Source organism: Myotis brandtii, unplaced genomic scaffold, assembly GCF_000412655.1.
Source record: "Myotis brandtii unplaced genomic scaffold, ASM41265v1 scaffold1814, whole genome shotgun sequence".
In the NCBI taxonomy this organism is placed as follows: Eukaryota; Metazoa; Chordata; class Mammalia; order Chiroptera; family Vespertilionidae; genus Myotis; species Myotis brandtii.
The window spans coordinates 494,720-514,532 of record NW_005356728.1 but is presented as its reverse complement, the minus strand read 5'-3'; the positions used below and the strand labels follow the sequence as shown (position 1 = coordinate 514,532).

The 19,813-nt window shown below is 35.7% G+C and overlaps 1 protein-coding gene across 1 annotated transcript in view; it reads right to left on the bottom strand.

The window, feature by feature from the left end:
• Positions 1-1,912: 1,912 nt before the first annotated feature.
• MEIOC (meiosis specific with coiled-coil domain) overlaps positions 1,913-19,813 on the bottom strand; it is an 18,267-nt gene continuing 366 nt past the window's right edge. The window contains exons 2-8 of the mRNA XM_005863848.2: positions 19,491-19,622; positions 14,976-15,133; positions 11,692-11,796; positions 8,826-10,695; positions 8,124-8,258; positions 4,409-4,589; positions 1,913-3,763 (exon numbers count right to left, since the gene is read on the bottom strand). Coding sequence (XP_005863910.1) covers positions 3,534-3,763; positions 4,409-4,589; positions 8,124-8,258; positions 8,826-10,695; positions 11,692-11,796; positions 14,976-15,133; positions 19,491-19,622 — 2,811 coding nt within the window. The 3' untranslated portion in view covers positions 1,913-3,533. The remainder of the gene's footprint in view (positions 3,764-4,408; positions 4,590-8,123; positions 8,259-8,825; positions 10,696-11,691; positions 11,797-14,975; positions 15,134-19,490; positions 19,623-19,813) is intronic.

The window sequence follows — 19,813 nt, the reverse complement described above, 5'->3', positions numbered from 1 at the left end:
GATTACTTTGTGTTTTGGAAAGTCAGTAAATTGGCTTTGAAGTACTGTTGGAATTATAGAGCTTTATGTGGCAACAGCAATAGCCTGTGTTTACAGATAGCGTGTATTTTAATTTAGTAAATCCTTATTTTTGGTTGATTCTCACCTTGATTGGGTCTCTGGATCAGAGTTGGGTTATATCCATGGACCCCTGAAGGGTACTTGTTTCAATCTGCTATAGCAGCAGTTAATTCTTTCTTCTGGGATGCTATTATGTATGCATCAGTTTGGTGTTTATGATCAGTGGTGTTTGGCTGCATGGCCAGTCTTTTTGTTGTTTGCTAGCTCATATCTGCTCTTTTAAAGTGGTATGGCACAAGCCCATTTAGACCATGGCATGTTGTTCTTTGGGTTCTTTGTGTGGAGTTAAGCAGAAGCTTCCATGGTTTTTGATTAGAGCCCCAGGGCTGGCAATTTTTGGAACCCGTTAATGTCTTTTGGCTCAATGTATGTTAAGTGTACACTTGAACTAATGTTTAAACAGAAAAAAAAAGATCAGCTCATTAGGCTTATTATTATTATTTTTTTAGTTCATTAGGCTTTAAGTTTATTCATTTAACTCAAGTGCTAACAAATCCTTTACATCTAAAATGTTCAATATTGCAAAAGACAAATTTTAAACAATATCACATGGTATGATTGATACTTTAAAGCCACATTTGGGATTTCAGTAATAATTAATTCCCATTCAAATGGGAAAAACACTGATATAATTCAAGGTAGTTTTCACTCACTTTTATAAAAAGTACTTTTCCTATTTTTAAAAAATCTTTATTGTTGAAAATATTCATAGGTCCCCCCTTTTCCCTCATTGACCTCTTCTAGCTTGTCCCTATCCCCTACCCCAGGCCTTTACCACCCTATTGTCTGTGTCCATGGGTTATGCATATATGCATACAAGTTCTTTGGTTGATCTCTTCCCACCCACCTACCCTTCCTCACCTTCCCTCAGGTTCGACAATCTGTTCCTTGCTTCTATGTCGCTTTTTCTAATTTTTAAAAAATTTTGAGTATATGCCAAATTCTTTTGGATTAGAAATGATGGGAGCATCAATTTTATGTTTCACTACAAGTCTTGTGTGATACTAAGTTTATAAAGTTTTCATAGGTTGTAATTCAGAAGTACAATACATAAGAGCCATCCATTAGCAGGTATACCATAGAAAGGGACAACCAACTAATTTGAGAATTACCTACAGGGTGACATGATTAATGAAATTTCCAAGAACTTTTATGTTTGGTTTTTGTTAATGGACTAATGTTTCATTTTGACCACTATCATGTCAAAGCTTCCCTAGAATTTTTACCCTAGTTTGCCTGGATCAGCATAAAGTGGGAGCAGAAGTTTCATCTTGAAGGAGGTAAGGTTAGATTAAAAGATAATATGAATGATACTGGTTTGTCTACCAACATTTTTAAAAAATATATTTTATTGACTTTTTACAGAGGAAGGGAGAAGGATGGAGAGTTAGAAGCATCAATGAGAGAGAAACATCGATCAGCTGCCTCCTGCACACCCCCTACTGGGGATGTGCCTGCAACCAAGGTACATGCCCTTGACTGGAATCGAACCTGGGACCCTTGAGTCCGCAGGCCGATGCTCTTATCCACTGAGCCAAACTGGTTAGGGAGTCTACCAACATTTTTACTTATGTGTTAATTGTAATGAAATTGAAAACTTAAAACCAGTTTTTATCAGTTAAATGAAATTTGGTGTTTTTAAAAAATATATATTTTTATTGATTTCAGAGAGGAAGGGAGAGGAAAAGAGAGAGAGAAACATCAATGATGAGAATCATTGATTGGTTGCCTCCTGGACACCCCCTACTGGGGATTGAGCACGCAACCCAGACGTGCCCTTGACTGAAATCGAACCCGGGACCCTTCAGTCTGCAGGTGGATGCTCTATCCACTGAGCCAAACCAGCCAGGGCTGAAATTTGGTATTCTGACATGAGTGACTTTTCGTTATAAACTAATACAAATGTAAAAAATGAAACCAAATATTTTCAACAAAATAATTTATTTTCTTTTCCTGAGAGACTAAATTAGTACAATATTTGTTATAACATCCAACATGTCTTATGTCAAACTTAACCACTTTCTATGCAGTGACTGTGGTGGGGTGATCTATTTTATTTGACTACCTTCAATGTAATTAATTTGGTAGTTCTAAGGCATATCAGTGATCAAAATGTTTCTCCCCACAGTTACTCCTGAAATCTCTCAATCAGTTTCTTCCGCACATCATCTAAAGAAAATTTATGTGGTGTGATTACACTCTTTTTATACCAGGATTTCTAAAACTAGGAAAAACACCAACATTTAAAACATCAGTGTTTCTAGTCAAGGATAGTTCAATTAAATTTCATCAGTACATTATATCATAGTTTAACTCATGCTAGAAATGTTAAAACCCAAGATCTGAGTCACATAATATCAACATTTCATATTAATGAATAAATTACTTGGGTTCCATACAAAGATATTAAGTGATGAGAAACAGAAAAAGCCAAGCTTTCAAGAGCTCTTAAAAAATACAGAAGCAAACTAATGAACACAACTACACAAAATAGACACTAACCAATTGCAAACTAAACTAGTTAAAGGCTAACCTTAAAAAATACATTTTAAAACTTCGTGATACCCTCATAAAAGGCAGCAACTAAGGGTATTAAAACAATAGTCATTATTTTAGTTACTGTGCATCAAATCTAAAAGATCCAGATAAAGGAACTGTTTTGTTTCGATTCAATGTAAATACTTTAAAATTGGAAATATTTAATAATCGATAGTATAATTAAATTTTAAGAATATACACAAATGATTTGAACAGATTTTATATTCAGTAACTTGCATGGTTTTTACACTGGCACTTTTATCACTAATTTAGGAGAATCAGATGCATTTCCCTCCATATACTTAGGCACTAAGATTTCAAATTATAAATATGGTAGTAGTTTAAATATTAAAAATTTACATGAATATTGGGTTCATTCTTGTTTTCCTTTGTTTCCTAGGTATTATCCAGTTTTGTAAGGAAAACACTTTTAAATCACAATCAAAACTTGTCTTGGTTACTAGACTGTAGCCATAATTGGGTTACAGTCATTTAGATTCATTATTTGGAATTATACTTACTAAGGCAGACCTAAATGAAACTTATCTTCTAGAAGAATTTCACATTTGCATTTACCTGCACTGCAGAATAGGTTTAAGCAATACTTTAGCTGTTAGGAAATATTTAATTTGCTTAAACTTATCTTCGACTACTCAGAACTCTGAGTAGTCCAACGTTCCCTTTGAGTTCACTTTAAACTATATCTGATTCATTCCAAATAGATTTTTAAATTGAAGCTAGACTTCATTAAGATATTAAACTCTAAATCTGAAAAAATGCATTGAAATTTTCAAGTTTGACAAGTTCATTACAATTGTTTAGCATGTCTTGATACATTTACTTATTAGCTTTTTATTCTTTCTGCTGGCATTTCCTTAATGTTTGTTTGCATCACCTCTCTGATTCATTGGATTGCTACTATTTATGCTTTCATGGACTTTATCTTCACAGTTTACTATATCTTGTAAAGCCTTTTCCACATCTGTTTGGCCAGTTGTATTGGCTGTTTTAGGCAAGGTCATCTGCAGTGCACACCACAGAGTAGTGCGTGCCTTCCGAGTAGCCACACACATCTCTTTAATTGCTGCAGCAAGGGCAAAAACATCTGTAAAAGAAACATTTAGAGTCAGTTCACATTAGCTACCATTTAAGTTTCCCTTACCTCTTAAAGCCCAGCGCTGAGCTACTAAATGATCAAACATCATCTATATATATATATAAAAGGCTAATATGCAAAGGGTCCCCTAGGGAGTTCAACCATGAGTTCGATCGCTTGCTATGACTTGCACTGACCACCAGGGGTGGTGGTGCAGAATGAAGGATGGCCCCAGCCAGCAGCTGGAAGGCCCCGATTGGCCTTGATCATCGGCTAGGCCTAGGGGCCCTACCCATGCATGAATTTCATGCACTGGGCCTCTAGTAATTTTTATAAAAGAAGGGTGGGTAGGTATTGACTAAATTAATCAAAGTTCTTGACTTAATATGTACTTAAAAGTGTTGACACTTTATTCTGGCTTGTATGATGACTATGCTTTGGGTGTAACACAGACTTTGATGGAATTATAAGTGGATCAAGTTAACAAAACAGATCAAGGTACTTTTGGAGTAGATTATGTGGGCATCTTTACCAATTTATTCTTTAGATAAGTGTAAATTTTAGGATTCTGACCTTTTAACCTTAGAATCTGATTTTATTAACATTCAAACTATCTCATTGCCTTATCAAAATAATATGCATTAATATTTGTACCTCTGTCATCTTGGCATCTAGGAACTCCTTGCTTTTGACGATTTGAAGCATTAACAATTTCATCCTTTCTACGTGACTGTACAATGTGAATGGATTCCAAGTGTCTATCAAGAGCAGTAGAGATATTGGCATGAAGGGGAGAGCTTCGAAGACGTTCCATCTTGCCTAGTAAAGTTACAACCTGAGGGAAAGATTTTAAATTTTGATAAGGCATGTAACCACATTGCCTGTCATTAACTTAAGTAAAAACAAATCTTCAAAAAAGCAGAATAGACATGAGAGTAATAATATTTATTCAATAAATAATTGAATGCCTAGTCAGAACTGGTTTGGCTCCGTGGATAGAGCGTCGGCCTGCCGACTCAGGGGTCCCGGGTTCGATTCCGGTCAGGGGCGTGTACCTTGGTTTCGGGCACATCCCCAGTGAGGGGGCGTGCAGGAGGCGGCTGATCAATGTTTCTCTCTCATTGATGTTTCTGACTATCCCTCTCCCTTCCTCTCTGTAGAAAATCAATAAAACATATTTAAAAAAATAAAATAAAAAAATAATTGAATGCCTATTGTGTCCTGATACCATGTTGAGGGTTACAAAGATGGAAAGTCTGTCTTTTGTACCTACTTGTATTTGTTAATTCTAAAAGCTTTTAGGTAATCAATTGATGGGAATAAACAACAATGGAAAAGTCAAACATTCAAACGTTCCCATGTCATTAACAGTTAAGTGCAAATATAAGATCCAACACTGTTTTTGGCAAATAGTGTTATTAGGAGATACTATAAAGGGGGGAAAAATAAGCTAAAAGGGAGAAATCCTAGACTGATTAATCCTCACTTCAGCAAGTCCTTTGTGGGCCTCTAGTGTTCTCCTTTTGGAAATCAGAAACATTCAGATAATGATACTGAGCTAGTGGCAGTTTTAAAGAATCCATAATCCAGAAAATGTTGACTTAAATTGAAATAATAAAAAAATAAATCCTATAATTATCAGAACTGCTAAGAAAAAATAGGAAATCTCTCAATCTTCTGGTTAATTACACTTTTAAAAGGGCACTGGTATATTAGATCAGTAAGGGGAGTATGTTTCATATTCCTAACTTGTTTCCCAAATTCTAACCTTGGAAGGTGTAAGGAAAGAGAACTTTTTGAGTAATTGCCCTTGGGAACTAAATGATTTAAAATTGCCCTGACCAGTGTGGCTCAGTTGGTTGGGTGTTGTCCTTTGCACCGAAGGATTACAGGTTTGTTTTTCAGTCAGGGCACAAGCCCAGGATTGCAGGTTTGATCCCGGTGGGGGGCATGCAGGAGGCAGCCAGTCGATGTTTCTCTCCCTCTCCCTCTTTCCAAAAATCAATTTAAAAAATCTTTAAAATTCACATAAGCACTTGGTGTTCAGTGATTGGAAAGAGTAGTAAAATACCTATCAAGAAGCTGAAGGCATCTGAATCAATGCCTCTACCCTCACATTCATATCAAGTTTCTTTGAAATAGGAGTTTAGGCCCATAGAGAAAACAAAGTGTACAGGTTCTAAATATTTTCCTCCCAATTGTACAACCAGCTAGATCCTTGAAGGGATGATAACAGGAAAAAAAACCATTATCAAATATTCCAATGAACTTTTAATTACATATTTTTCAAATAAGACAATCATTTTGAATAAGTGATAAGTGTAAAAAAGAAATTTGCACTGGTGATTTTTAATAAACTTTTAAAAGATTTCTTTTCAGAATTCTATAAAACTAGCATACTAGAAAATAGTACATGTGAAAATATTTTCCCCTTTATATATTATTGACCTAATGTTGCTAAATATAATTTAAAAAATTATGGCAGCTATAAACATAACCTTCTAACTTATTGTGACACATTACCAAAGCTGGTAAGCCCTAGCTGGTTTGGCTTAGTGGATGGAGCGTCAGCCTGGGGACTGAAGGGTTCTGGGTTCAATTGCGGTCAAGGGCATATGCCTGGGTTGCGGGCTCAGTCCCCAGTGGGGGTGTGCAGGAGGCAGCCAATCAATGATTCTCATTATTGATGTTTCTCTCTCTCTCCCTCTCCCTTCCACTCTGAAATCAATAAAAATAAAAATTTTTTTAAAAACTGGTAAAAGTATATTTCTTAACATCCACAGTTTGCAATCCTTTGATTTATTGCTGAGACATGTATTACTGAGAAAAAGGAGTCTTAACTTGGAATGGTATTAAGAAAATATAATAAGAGACTGAAGTTTTCATTAACATAACATCTGGCTGTAATCCATCTCAGTATTTGGCTATACACATTGATAAATTCCATTGTACAAATTTACAAATTTGATGAAAGAATCTCAACTGACCCAGGCTGAAAGCTAGGTAAAGTCAATACTTTCCACTGAAATAGTTCATATCTATATTTTTAAGACAGCATGGTACAAAGTAAGAAACTGATGTTCAATAAAACAGACTTATGTTGATTTTTCTAATTCCTAAAGTGGCTTTCACTCAATCATAAAAGCACCCTATTTCACTGCATGCTTTTTCTCAGGAATCTTCATCAGATTTTACTTAGAAAGCTATGCTTTTTAAGAGAGGAATATAAAAAAGAAAAAATTTTATCTTACTCTATTAAAATTGATTAGAAAATCCTGAAATTACAAAAGAGATAATAGGAACAATAATTTTTTAAAAAATATTTTTTATTGATTTTTTTTAGAGAGAAAGGGAGAGGGATAGAGAGTTAAAAACATCGATGAGAGAGAAACATCGATCAGCTGCTTCCTGCACACTCCCTACTGGGTGTGTGCCCGAAACCAAAGTACATGCCCTTGACCGGAATCGAACCTGCGACCCTTGAGTCCACAGGCCGACGCTTTATCCACTGAGCCAAACCGGTTAGGGCAGGAACAATAATTTCTTAAATTACAAAAGGACTTCATATCAGTATTTTATACAACATTTTATTGTTTTGTTTTTAATATATTTTATTGATATTTTATAGAGAGGAAGGTTGAGGGATAGAGAGCTAGAAACATCGATGAGAGAGAAACATTGATCAGCTGCCTCCTGCACACCCCACACTGAGGATGTGCCTGCAACCAACGTACATGCCCTTGACCGGAATCGAACCTGGGACCCTTCAGTCCGCAGGCCAACGCTCTATCCACTGAGCCAAACCGGTTAGGGCTACAACATTTTATTTGAAGTGACATACTACTTTCCCCAAACAAGGCTGTTTTATAAAAGTATGCATACCTACATACATCAGTTTATCAGTATTTAATACACTGATGTGCATACTTATTTGTTGAATAACAAGAATACAGGGTTAAGAAATGAAATATGGTAATTCCCTATTTACCATCCTGTATAATGCAAGCACAGCTTGCTCATCACACTAGAAAACAAATGTTTGTGACCAAGAAATGGGACTTTCCCTATAAATAATATTCAAAATGGTTTTGCTTTAAAAAAATTCTTTCTGTTGATTATCTCCACTGCCAATTTGGGTTTGAAGAGGAACCATTTAAGTTATTAAACCTAGCTTTAAATAATTGAGTGGGGCTATTTCCCCTTTTCTAAATATTAATCAGTTCTAGGACCAAACATGGAAAAGAATATACTTAAAAGAGTTACACATAAGTGTGATTTAAAAATCCTTTAGAATTCTAACTTACTGAAATGTTTTAAGAATTTATCAAGCAATTTAAAAGTCCACTATTGGGAAGTTTTTATAGCTTACCCTGGCTTGTTCTCGAAGTTCATCCACAATTAAGCGATCAACTCTAGATGGGTTGGAAGTCAGCCTTGGAATTGGAGTATTGTTAGTACTGGATACTTTTTTTCCTGGGTAATTCTTGGCAAGGGCCAATTCAGTCTGTAAAAAATTATGTAATTTTTAGAGGAAGAATTTTCCAAATATGATTCAATATTAATATTTTTCTTAGGCCTAAGCAACAGATTGAAAATTACTCCTTTAAATAATTGTTTTGGTATCAAAAGGCAGCAAATACAAACCATAGTATTTTTCTGTCATACTTAATACAAATAAAATACCTGGACACTCCAACAGTTTAATACTTTAAAAATTAAAAGAAATTAACTTTTAACCCATTAGGGAAAAAGTCTACTTCATTGGCAAAATAAACTTTACATAAGTAACAATTCTTTTTAACCCCAAACTTTTTTAGTTTTTCATTCTTTACATATTTATTTTAAACTTTATTTTTATTGGTGACACTATTACAGATGTCTCCATTCCTCCCAACACCAGACTTTTGACTTTAAATCACTTAATTCCTTATAGTCATGGATTTAACAAATATTGCCCATTAGAGAAGAATTCAGCTTAGAAATAAAGCAAGTACTCAAAGTACACTAAGGTAAACAAAAGATGATGTAGGGGACATACTATGTTACTCCTAACTGGATAGCTTTGTGTTACCTTTTTTCTCTCTTTTTCTAATGCTCTCCATTGTTCATAGCATTCTTCTAGACGAATATGAAGTTCACTGGCTGGTCCACTACGGGTTTTAATTGGTCTTTGAAATCCGAAAGTTGGCACAAAACCAGAAAAGGAATTATCACCATACATCATATCATTAAAATAAGGGTATAAATGGCTTAAGTCATCATAAGAAAACAAATCATAGGAATCCAAGAGTGGAACAACTGAATGGCCAAATGGGTGGGTGGATCTTAGGGGAAACCCATTTGAACCAAGTTGTTGAAAACTCTGATTATGCCTTACATCTCCCATCATATAATTAGAAAAACATGACGCCTGTGTGCGATTCACACGGCTATTAATATTGTTGTCTCCACTTCCCTGTCTATGGCTATTAAAATGACTCTGTGCCTCCAACAAATCTTGATAAGTATTTTGAGATAATGCATCTAAATGCTTTGGACCTTCCTCAGGATCATAATGTCCACTCTGAGGCTTAGTTTGAAAATTATGTTTGTTTACATTTTCAATGATCCCATACTGCTGAACTGAGTAATTATCACAAAATCCGTTTGGCTGCTTTATTTTTTTATCGGTAACCAATTCAAAGAGATTTTCTTCCGCAGTCTTTGTCAGTCCTTCCATGTGATTGACAGGTTGAATTCTTTCTGCACTATTATAATTGAAATCAAAACTAGAAAATGCTGAAGGATTTTCTTGGCAATACTTCTGAAACATATTGCTATTTGGAGTTAAATTTGTGGATGATAGTTGGGGAAAATCTGAAGAATGGTTAGAACCTTTTGAAGCTGCACTTAAATGACTATTTAATTTCATCAAGTTACCTTGATTTCGATAAGGAATAGGAGCGTTACTTTTTGTGTGGACATTCATCCAAGTTGGCCTATTTAAGTTGATACCTCCTGAAGATGTTGCTGAGTTTGACAATAAAGTCACTGATTTAAAATACTCAGAATTTGGGGGGTCAGCTTTAGCAAACTGTTGCTTTTCTGTGACATTAGTGAAATCATTATTAGCTGGACAAACTGTATGAGGTTTTAGTCCATATTCTGATTTTAAGCCAAAGTCAGCAGTGAATGCTGCTTCCTTTGCAAACTGTTTTTCTGTCAGGTGTGGTGTAGTTTTTGGAAATGTGAAATTCTGCTGGTCAGGTATTGTCTCTTCCATTTTTTTCTGATTTGCTGGTTTAACCTGAAATAACTTTGTGTAGCTGTCTGCTTCTACAGTTGGTGTTTCAGGTGTGCCATTGGCTAATTTTTTACTATCTTGGACACTAAAATTTGAACACTTAGTAAGTTTAGCCTTATTAGGATGAGCATATTCTGGGTATCTACAATAATCTGCATTTTCATTGTATCTATTAAACTGGGAAAGAAATATCTCTGCCCTTTTTTGCTGTAATGGTGCTTCAAGACTTTTAACACACATTTTCTCTCTTCCATAAGGGTAAGTATCAGGTCCTGATTCTTTCATGACCTCAGAGAGGCCAGCTTGTGGTGTAAAACAGTTTTTGACAAATGGATATTCTTGGAATGTTGCCTTAGCTGTATCATTTGTCTGAATATTATAACAATTAGAATGATCACTTCGTGAGGGGTACATCCATTGTTCTTCAAGGTCTAAACCAGTAAATCCATGATAAAGTTCATCTATTTTTTGTTGTGGTGTGAGATTACTATTATGCAGGTACTGCTTTTCCACTGCTGACACAGATTCACCAGAATAAAAAGCTTGCTGAGAGATGGCTGTATCTATTGGCCTTTTGGTTTCTGTTAACAGGTCATGGTGATCTGCAAATCTGCTTGTGTTCACTGGCCAAACTGACTTTAAATTGGAGGAGCAGGTCCTAGAACAAGTAAATATATTTAATTACAACTTAGGCTTTAAAAGATTTTATGTCCTTAGTAGAAAAGGTAGGAAAGGTTTTCAATAACATTTATCTCACCCACCTCCCCGTTCTCTAATCCTTTTCAACTTTGTCTTATACGCTACCATTACATTTAAATAATTCTCTTATGTCTTCATTATACTTTTCCAAGAGGCATTAACTAAGGCCTGAGGCTGATGACTGCATAGTCTTACATAATATTTTATCTATAGTAAACAGAAAACAAAGTTAAGTTTTTCCTTTAATTAGGTTATTACATAATACAAATTAGGTTATTACATAATACAAAAAGTGTTGTTGGCCACAATTTTTTCAATGAAAAAAGATGTGTTTTTGTTGAAACTATTATTGAAATTAAAGTATTTTATTTGGTTACATATATGCTGCATACTTCCCTATTTATGAAATAAAGCATTTGGGTAATATGGCTTTAACACCCAAATAAAACACTGTATATTTAAAAAATTTTTACCAAATGAATAAAACCCATATGTGTTTCTGCACAGGAGAAACGCTAGTTTTATTCTATATATATATATATTCTCCTTGGAATTTATACTCTTTAAGCTACACTTTAGTTCATGAACTCAAGGGAAATAGCTCTGAATTATGCAAGAATAATTTTCCAAATGAAAGTTCTTAATAGCAAATTAAACCTTAGATTGAAACTTTTAATTGTATGCAACGATCTCAGCAAAATCAAGACTTCTAAAAACAAGTATTTGAATTAAGATGTCTACTCTCAGATGATCCTCTATTAACTAAAAATAAAAGTTAATAGGATAATCTAGTATACAGGTTTACAGTTGTTTGCATGGAAAATAATACAGTAATTAATAATAGCAAGAATAAACCATGTTTCATGTACTCACAACTGTCAATCTACTTTTGCACCATCCTGTATATGAATGTAAAAGCTCACTATATAATGTATAGCTTATATGATATACTAACCCGTCAGCAAAATATGGCTGTGACTTATCTTGTTCTTCCAAAATGTTAGATACAAGTCCATATAAGTCTGTTTCACTGCCATAGTCATTTCTTTCTGTTTGAATCCTAAAAAATAAATATTACATGACAAATTATTTTACTCACACTGAAATACAATATATTGATTTCTATTTCTAGATTTATCTTACCATTATTTTCTATAAAATATTTGGATTGAATCTATACCATAATTTCAAATAAAGAAGGAACAAGAACTCAAGAATAATTTCCACTTTAGCTTACTATGTTACATAAATATCTCTCCTTCATTTCAAATCCTGTCTAGTTCACAATGTATGCTTACCTCTTATTTCTCCAAAACACAATTCATTTTAGGTGACCAAAATATAAATCTGACTTATGATGCTTAGTACTGTACTGTGGCTGCTCCTGAAAGCATATCCAATCCTATTATACATCCTCCCATCAACAGTTACTCAGATTCTTCATTTGTAATTTGAAAACCATGTGAACCTGTTGCTTGATTTTTGTCTTTTTATACTAAATACTAGAGGCCTGGTGCACAAAATTTGTGCATGGGGTGTGTGCATGTGGGTCCCTCAGGGGATGTCTGACTGCCAGTTTGCGGGTTTGCCGGAGTCGACTGGTGGGGTATCCACTAGCCAGCCCTGCCCCCCGATAGCCACCACCACCGCTGCCTGTTGGTTGCCTCCATCTCGGAGGGCAGATGTTTGCCCCTTGGTGGTCAGTGTGCATCATAGTGACCAGTCGTTCCGCTGTTCGGTCAATTTGCATATTAGGGTTTTATTATATAGGATTGGATTATAAAGTAAAATGTGATATGGTCATCCTAGATACCACAGCACTATTGCAGTTGTCCCTTAAATGTAAGACTTGGGGGCTATCTCTAGGTCTTTGCCAAAGAGATGAATGGAGTTCCATGTACCTGAAATGCTACCTGGTGACTAACATTGTCTAAATAATACAAAAATGTAAAAACCGTAAGTAGATGAAAAATTGGTGCCTTTTTACCCTCTATGGATTTTGGGTAATTTGTTCCTAGAAGTAATATGTTTTTTTTTTAATTGTAACTTCTTGTTTTCTCATATTTTGTTTCTAACATTTAATAGTGTTAGGACATTTTAGAAATAAAAATACCTTATATTTGCATAACACTCAAAACATTTCATTCATTTTCATAACATAAGATGGGCAAGTACTAGTAATCATTCAGCTGTTGAATGAATGATCATTTGAGATATTAAGAAACTTGTATTAGCCCTAGCTGGTTTGGCTAAGTGGATAGAGCGTCAGCCTGTGGACTGAGTTGCTATCCCCAATAGGGGGCATGCAGGAGGTAGCCAATCAATGATTCTCTCTCATCATTGATGTTTCTATCTTTCCCTCTCCCTTCCTCTCTGAAATAAATAAAAATATATTTAAGAAAAGAAACTTGTATTAGAGGTCACTGGTTTGATTCCCAGTCAGGGCTTAATCCCCAGTAGGGGGAGTGAAGGAGGAAGCAGATGGATTATATTTCTCTCTCATTGATGTTTCTATCTCTCTATCCCTCTCCCTTCCTCTCTATCTCAAATCAATAAAAATATTTTAAAAAATATATTTTATTGATTTTTTACACAGAGGAAGGGAGAGGGATAGATTAAGAAACATGGATGAGAGAGAAACATTGATCAGCTGCCTCCTGCACACACCCTACTGGGGATCTGCCGGCAACCAAGGTACATGCCCTTGACTGGAATCGAACCTGGGACCCTTCAGCCCGCAGGCCGACGCTCTATCCACCGAGCCAAACCAGTTAGGGCTAAAAATATATTTTTTTAAAAAGAAACAGCCCTAGCCAGTTTGGCTCAGTGGATAGAGCGTCGGCCTGTGGATCGAAGGATCCTGGGTTCAATTCTGGTCAAGGGCTCAATCCCCAGTGTGAGGTGTGCAGGAGGCAGCCGATCCAGGATTCTCTCTTATCATTGATGTGTTTATCTCTTTCTCCCTCTCCCTTCCTCTCCGAAATCAATAAAAATATATTTAAAAAAGAAAAAAAAATACCTATTTTGCAAGGATTTATGACTTGCTGAACTTTTACTTGCTAAACAAACGGTCTTTTCCCCCTATATCATGTTGTTTCACAAATATTCAATATAAAGCTTTCTATATAATAATGTATTAGTATATATCTAAAAATATTCAATGTAATATACAATAAACTATTAATAGTTGTTATTGGGAAGTGTGAGGGCAGGGTTAAGGTGGATTTCTGATTTTCTTTATATATTTTTGTAAAGTTTTAAATTTTTTAATGAACACATATCAAGTTAAAAATATTTGTTTTGATAGAATTATACATTATATAATCTTTCTAATAAAATCACTATTTTATAGAGAACTTACCACAAATTTAAAAAGTTTAATGTTTAATAAGATTTAAAAAATAATTATTTTCTGCTTAAACTAAAGATGCATCATCTTCTATCAAATGCTCCCCTACATGTAATTAAAATAAAGGTAGATGTCACTCCCCCTAGGCTTCTTTTTGCATTAGGCTCCTATGTCCTATACTTTCTCTTTTTAACCTCACTATACTTGCAGTGCCTGGCAAGTTATCATCGTCATCAGTATTGTAAAATGTATAAAGGCAGGGATAAATATTTGCCATGTTAATGCTATTATCTCCACTAGGAAAGAATTAGGCACAGAGTAGGCCCTTATTTGTGGAATTGCATAGAAAAATAATTAAGCTCTGGCAAGGTGGCTCAGTGACTGGAGCATCATCCCATAAATCAAAAGGTTGAGGGTTTTATTCCTGGGTAAGGCACATACTTAGGTTTTGGGTTTGATCCCCGGTCAGGGTGCACTGGGAGGAATCCCATGGATGTTTCTCTCTCTGTCTTTCCTTCCTCTCTAAAATCAATAAACATATCCTCGGGTGAGGATAAAAAAAATTTAAGTCTCTTATGTTGGATAAAAATCTTGTTTATTGAGTACTTGTGAAGGAAGAAATTACTGAACACTTAGAATGGATAAAAAAACATCTAAAAATTGTATGCCTCTAATCAATAAAAAACAGCAATAAGCTAAAATTATATATAAATAACTGCCCAGTTTAGGGTTTCCTAAAAGTTTGATAAACATAAAATTATGCCATAACAAAAATTAATAACAAAATTAAATGCTGATATAGGGAACAAAGAACTAATACAATTGGGTTCCCATGTAATCAAACTTAAAAACACTTCATTTAGCCTGAAAAATACAATTTATTAATTTACCTGTTCTTTACATTAATCTGAGAATTAGAAGGCTGCTTAATATCATCTCCATAAGTAGACCACGGTGCATAGAAAATTGAAGAATCTACAGAACTTGCATATTCAGTTGATGAAGAAAGTGGAGTATAGGTCTGCCTTAGGTCAACATTGTCTTCACTCTGAAATTTTAAAGAAATGCTTATGTATCAGACATATTAAAACTACATTACAGAATATTAGTGGTATAAGAAATAGGAGGAAATAACACATGTGTAAGAGTTGGGAGACAAAATCAAATCTAGACTTAGCCATTTAAGCTTACTTTATACTAGGGATTGGCAAATTTTCTTCTGTAAAGAGCCAGATAACAAATACTAGGGTTTGCTGACCGTTAATATCTCTTTAAGCAACCATAGATAGCCCTGGCTGGTTTGCAGGTTCAATTCCTGGTCAAGGGCAGGTACCTGGATTGCAGGTTTGATCCCAGGGCTGTCTGTCTCTCTCGCTCTCCCCCTCCCAATCTCTCTAAAAATCAATGGGGAAAAACATATCTGTGGATGAGAGTTACAAAAAAAGAAAAAAGGAAACAACCATAGACAGACAACATGGAAACAAATGGACACAGCTGTATTCCAATAAATGTTTTTTTTAAAAAACAAAACAAAACAAAACACACACACACAAAACAGGCACTTGGCAGATCTAATCTGACCCCTGGGTGTACTTGTTGCTTATACCTAGTCTAAAACACCTATAATTATTGCAGTTTTAATTTGTTGAACATAATGTGGACACTAGCAATGTTATATTTCACATATCATTTATAAAAGTCTTAATGTTCCCAATCTGTTAAAAAAAAGTTAATGTACATTTACATAGAATTTCAAACAAACTTCATATACATTCTTGTATTCAGTCAACCCTGTGACATGTGTATTCTATTAAAACAGAAAAATGAGAAAACTGAGGCTACAAGTTACTGAGCCCAAGGTGACAAAACTAAAACCCAAACTCCAGGCCTTCTTACTCTTATTCTAGGGCACTTTCTTTATTTTATTTTATTTTATTTTTGGTTAATCTCACCCAAGCATATTTTCCCAGTGGTTTTTAAAGAGAGTGGAAGGGAGGGGTAGAGACAAAGACAGAAAAACATAGATGTGAGAGACACACATCAATTGGTTGCCTCCTGAACACGGAATTGAACCCAGGACCCTTCAGTCCACAGACCAATACTCTACCCATTGAGCAACTGGCTCTAGGGCATTTTAAAACAGTATCTTTAATTTTCAGTCTCGTTTTTACTTCTAAGAGATATTATAAAAATGAGATGATATATAAAATGTTATGATCTCTTCAGAAAATTTAAAGATATTATTACAATTAGGAGAAAAAATGCCAGTTAATTTTTCTTTTTTGCATGAAGACTTCTATAATGAACTCTGAGTAAATAAGGTGAAAGTTTGAATTTTAAGATTTTAATTATTTAAAATCCTGTCTCCTTCCAAAAACTATTGAGGAGCAGTAAAAATAATTTAAAATACTTGAAATAGGGACCCTCAGCCTGGCCTGTGCCCTCTCACAATCTGGGACCCTTCAGGGGATGTCGGGTAGCTAGTTTTGGCCCGATCCCCGCAGGCCCGATCCAGACAAGAGGGAGCCCGATCCTGTGCGTTGAAAGTCTGTCCCCTGGTGGTCAGTGTGCATCATAGCAACCTGTTGACTGGTTGTTTGGTTGTTTAGTCATTTGGTCGCTTAGGCTTATATATATATATACTAGTAGATTACTATTTTTTTAAATCCTCACCTGAGGATATGTTTCCATTGATTTTTTTTTTTTGAGAGAGAGTGGAAGAGAGAGGAAAAGACAGAGAAATAACGATGTGAGAGAAACACTTTGATTGGTTGTCTCCTGCATGAGCCCGGAGGAGCCTGCAACCAAGGTACATGCCCTTGACCGGAATCAAACCTGGACCTTTTGGTCCACAGGCCGAGACTCTATCCACTGAGCCTAACTGGCTAGGGCAAAGATTAAACACTTAGATGCATTTTATTCTAGAAAATGCTTCTTTAAAGAAGTCTGAAAGTATAGGTTCACAATTTTTAACTCTCCAAATAAGGAATAAAACCTGAATATAATGACTACAAATATCCAGATATAACACAGTAGAAATGATTTTTTTTATACAAGCTGGGGTAAATTGTAGGTTTACTGTTGTGAGTATGCGAAACAGAGTTTATTCTTGTAGTAGGTATATACAGGGTGGGGCAAAAGTAGGTTTACAGTTGTGAGTACCCAAAGCAGAGTTTATTCTTGTATTATTATTAATTATTATATTATTTTCCATATAAACAATTGTAAACCTTTTGTTCACTCTGTACTTATAGAGAATAATATAATCCTGACTAAAATTTTTTTCTAATTGCTTTTATTCCCCCTTTTTTTAATCCTCACCCAAGGATATATATTAGGATATTTTCCCCTTTGATTTCTAGAGAGAGTGGGAGGGAGGAGGAGGAGAGAGAGAAAAAGAAACACTGATTAGTTGTCTCCTGCATGCGCCCCTACTGGGGCTGGGGAACCTGCAACTGAGGTACTGCCCTTGACTGGAAATCGAACCCGTGACCCTTCAGTCCAAAGGGATGGTCTAATCACTGAGCAACTGGCAAGGGCAACCAGGGCTGCTTTTATTCTCTTAATCAAAATTTACATTGCTCTGGCCAGTGTGGCTCAGTTGGTTGAGCATGCCCCATGAACCCAGAGGTCACCAGTAGGGCTTGTTGCAGGAGGCCAATTAATGGTTCTCTCATCATTTTTCTGTCTCTCCTTTCTCCCTTTCTCTCTCTCTCTAAAATCAATAAAAACCTATTTGAAAAAAATGTACATAAAAAGAGAAGACATACTTAAACTATTCCTATATTCCTAATTTTTGTTTTTATAGACATAATTGGAAACATTTTAAACATACAATACTGAGTTTATACTTTAATAATAAAATATGAAAATACCTTCCAATTATCCATCAAGAATCTCAAATATTTTACAATCATTTTGCTAAGAGTGCCACTAAAAACTATCTTTCTAGATGTTAGTAACTTTTATCTTTAGAACCTTTCATAACTTTATTCCTTTAGTTCTAAAGTTTTTGTTATAGGCCCACCTTAACTCTCTTTTAGGTGTGAAGTATCCAAAGTGCCATAAGTAACTGTCCATCTTTTAAATCCTTACCCGTGGAGGATATTTTTCCACTGATACAGAGAGTGAAAGGGAGGGGGGAGGGCGAGAGACATGATGTGAGAGAGACGCACGGATTGGTTGTCTCCAGCACGAGAGGTAGGGATCAAACCTGCAACCCAGGTACATGCCCTTGACTGGCAATCAAACCGCAGAACCCGCAAGCCCGCGAACTTAGGGTGCACAGGCCGTTGCTCTAATCACTGTGCGCATGGGCCAGGGCTGTTCATTTTTAAATAGTTGCTTAAACAAAAAGAGCATTTTCATATTCAAATATCAAATGAGGTAAAGAGCACTGGAAACGAAATACATTTTGGGAATTCTTTCAAGTACATTTCACATTTTAAAATAAGTTTTGAGTATTAGAAAAATTAAATCTTTTAAAGATTGATTTAAATTTTATATTACAGGATAAAATAAGCAACTAAAGTAATGTGGTGAATTCAAACATAACTATACTTTAAATATATGGATTCTTTCAGTTAAAACATTTACAGAAGTTAAATATGCAAATACTTGGGGCTGGCATATTAATTAGATCCAGGTAACTGCAAAATTTACCACTTATATCCTTGATAGACTTAAAATAACTAAAAATAAATTCAAATACATTTTAGTAGCGATGTAAACATTATAGAGAGCGGTGGAATGCTGGTCTCGGCAGTGAAAAGACCTGGGTCCCACTTGGGCTTTGTCACTGTGGACACAAGTGAAGCTTTCTGAGCCTCAGTTTCTCAATCTGCACAGTGGGCATAACACTTTGAAAGGCTATGTGTGGATTAAATAACTTATTGCAGGATATTTTTATAATTCAAAGTATAACAATATCAACACTGGTGTCCTGGTTAAATAATTTCAAATGAAAATGACTCACATTAGCCTCAGACCAATGTAATATGACTAACAAAATGTAAATGTTTTAGGTGAGGTAAAAGGTAGTATATAATGTAAGAAGGTCACCGTGAAAGCCAGAGAATAAAGAAGTGACAAAAATTTCATCTTTAAATTATCAAAAGTATGCTTGTACGGATTTACAACAAATGCTTGAGGGGAAAAGTATTTTTAAGGTCTTACTAAGTAAATATGTATTTTCGTACATTTCTGACACCACTGAAGACGAACGAAAAGAACGACGGGTTACAAATCTTATTCCTTAACTTGTTTTCAAAGCAAAGCATGTGTTCTGCAAACGCTGTCTGTGAAATGTTGTTATGGGGCAGTTTAAACACCCGAATGAATCGGCTCAGGTGGCTGACTCTGACTAGAATACGTCCTCTAACACGGGGCGGCGCGGAGGAATGCACCTGCGCTTTGTAGCAATCATAGAAGGAAGAGGAGCCGGCCATCACGCCGCTGAACACATCCGTTAGCCGGCCGCTGGTGTCGGCGCTGAGGTTCCAGCAGCGATTCGCACCTCCGCGGAACGCCACCTTGGGCTGCACGAGCAGGGATAGGAAACCAGAGAGAGACATCACGCACCGCGAAGCCGGGGCTGAAAGGGCTCATTACGGTTCACCTCGGCCGCTCCCCGAACAGCCTCACTTAATCCGGAATCCCCGGCGAGGACACTAACTCGGGGCCGGGCTTGCGTCCCGGGGGTTCCCTCCCAGTCCTCCAGCCGTCGGTG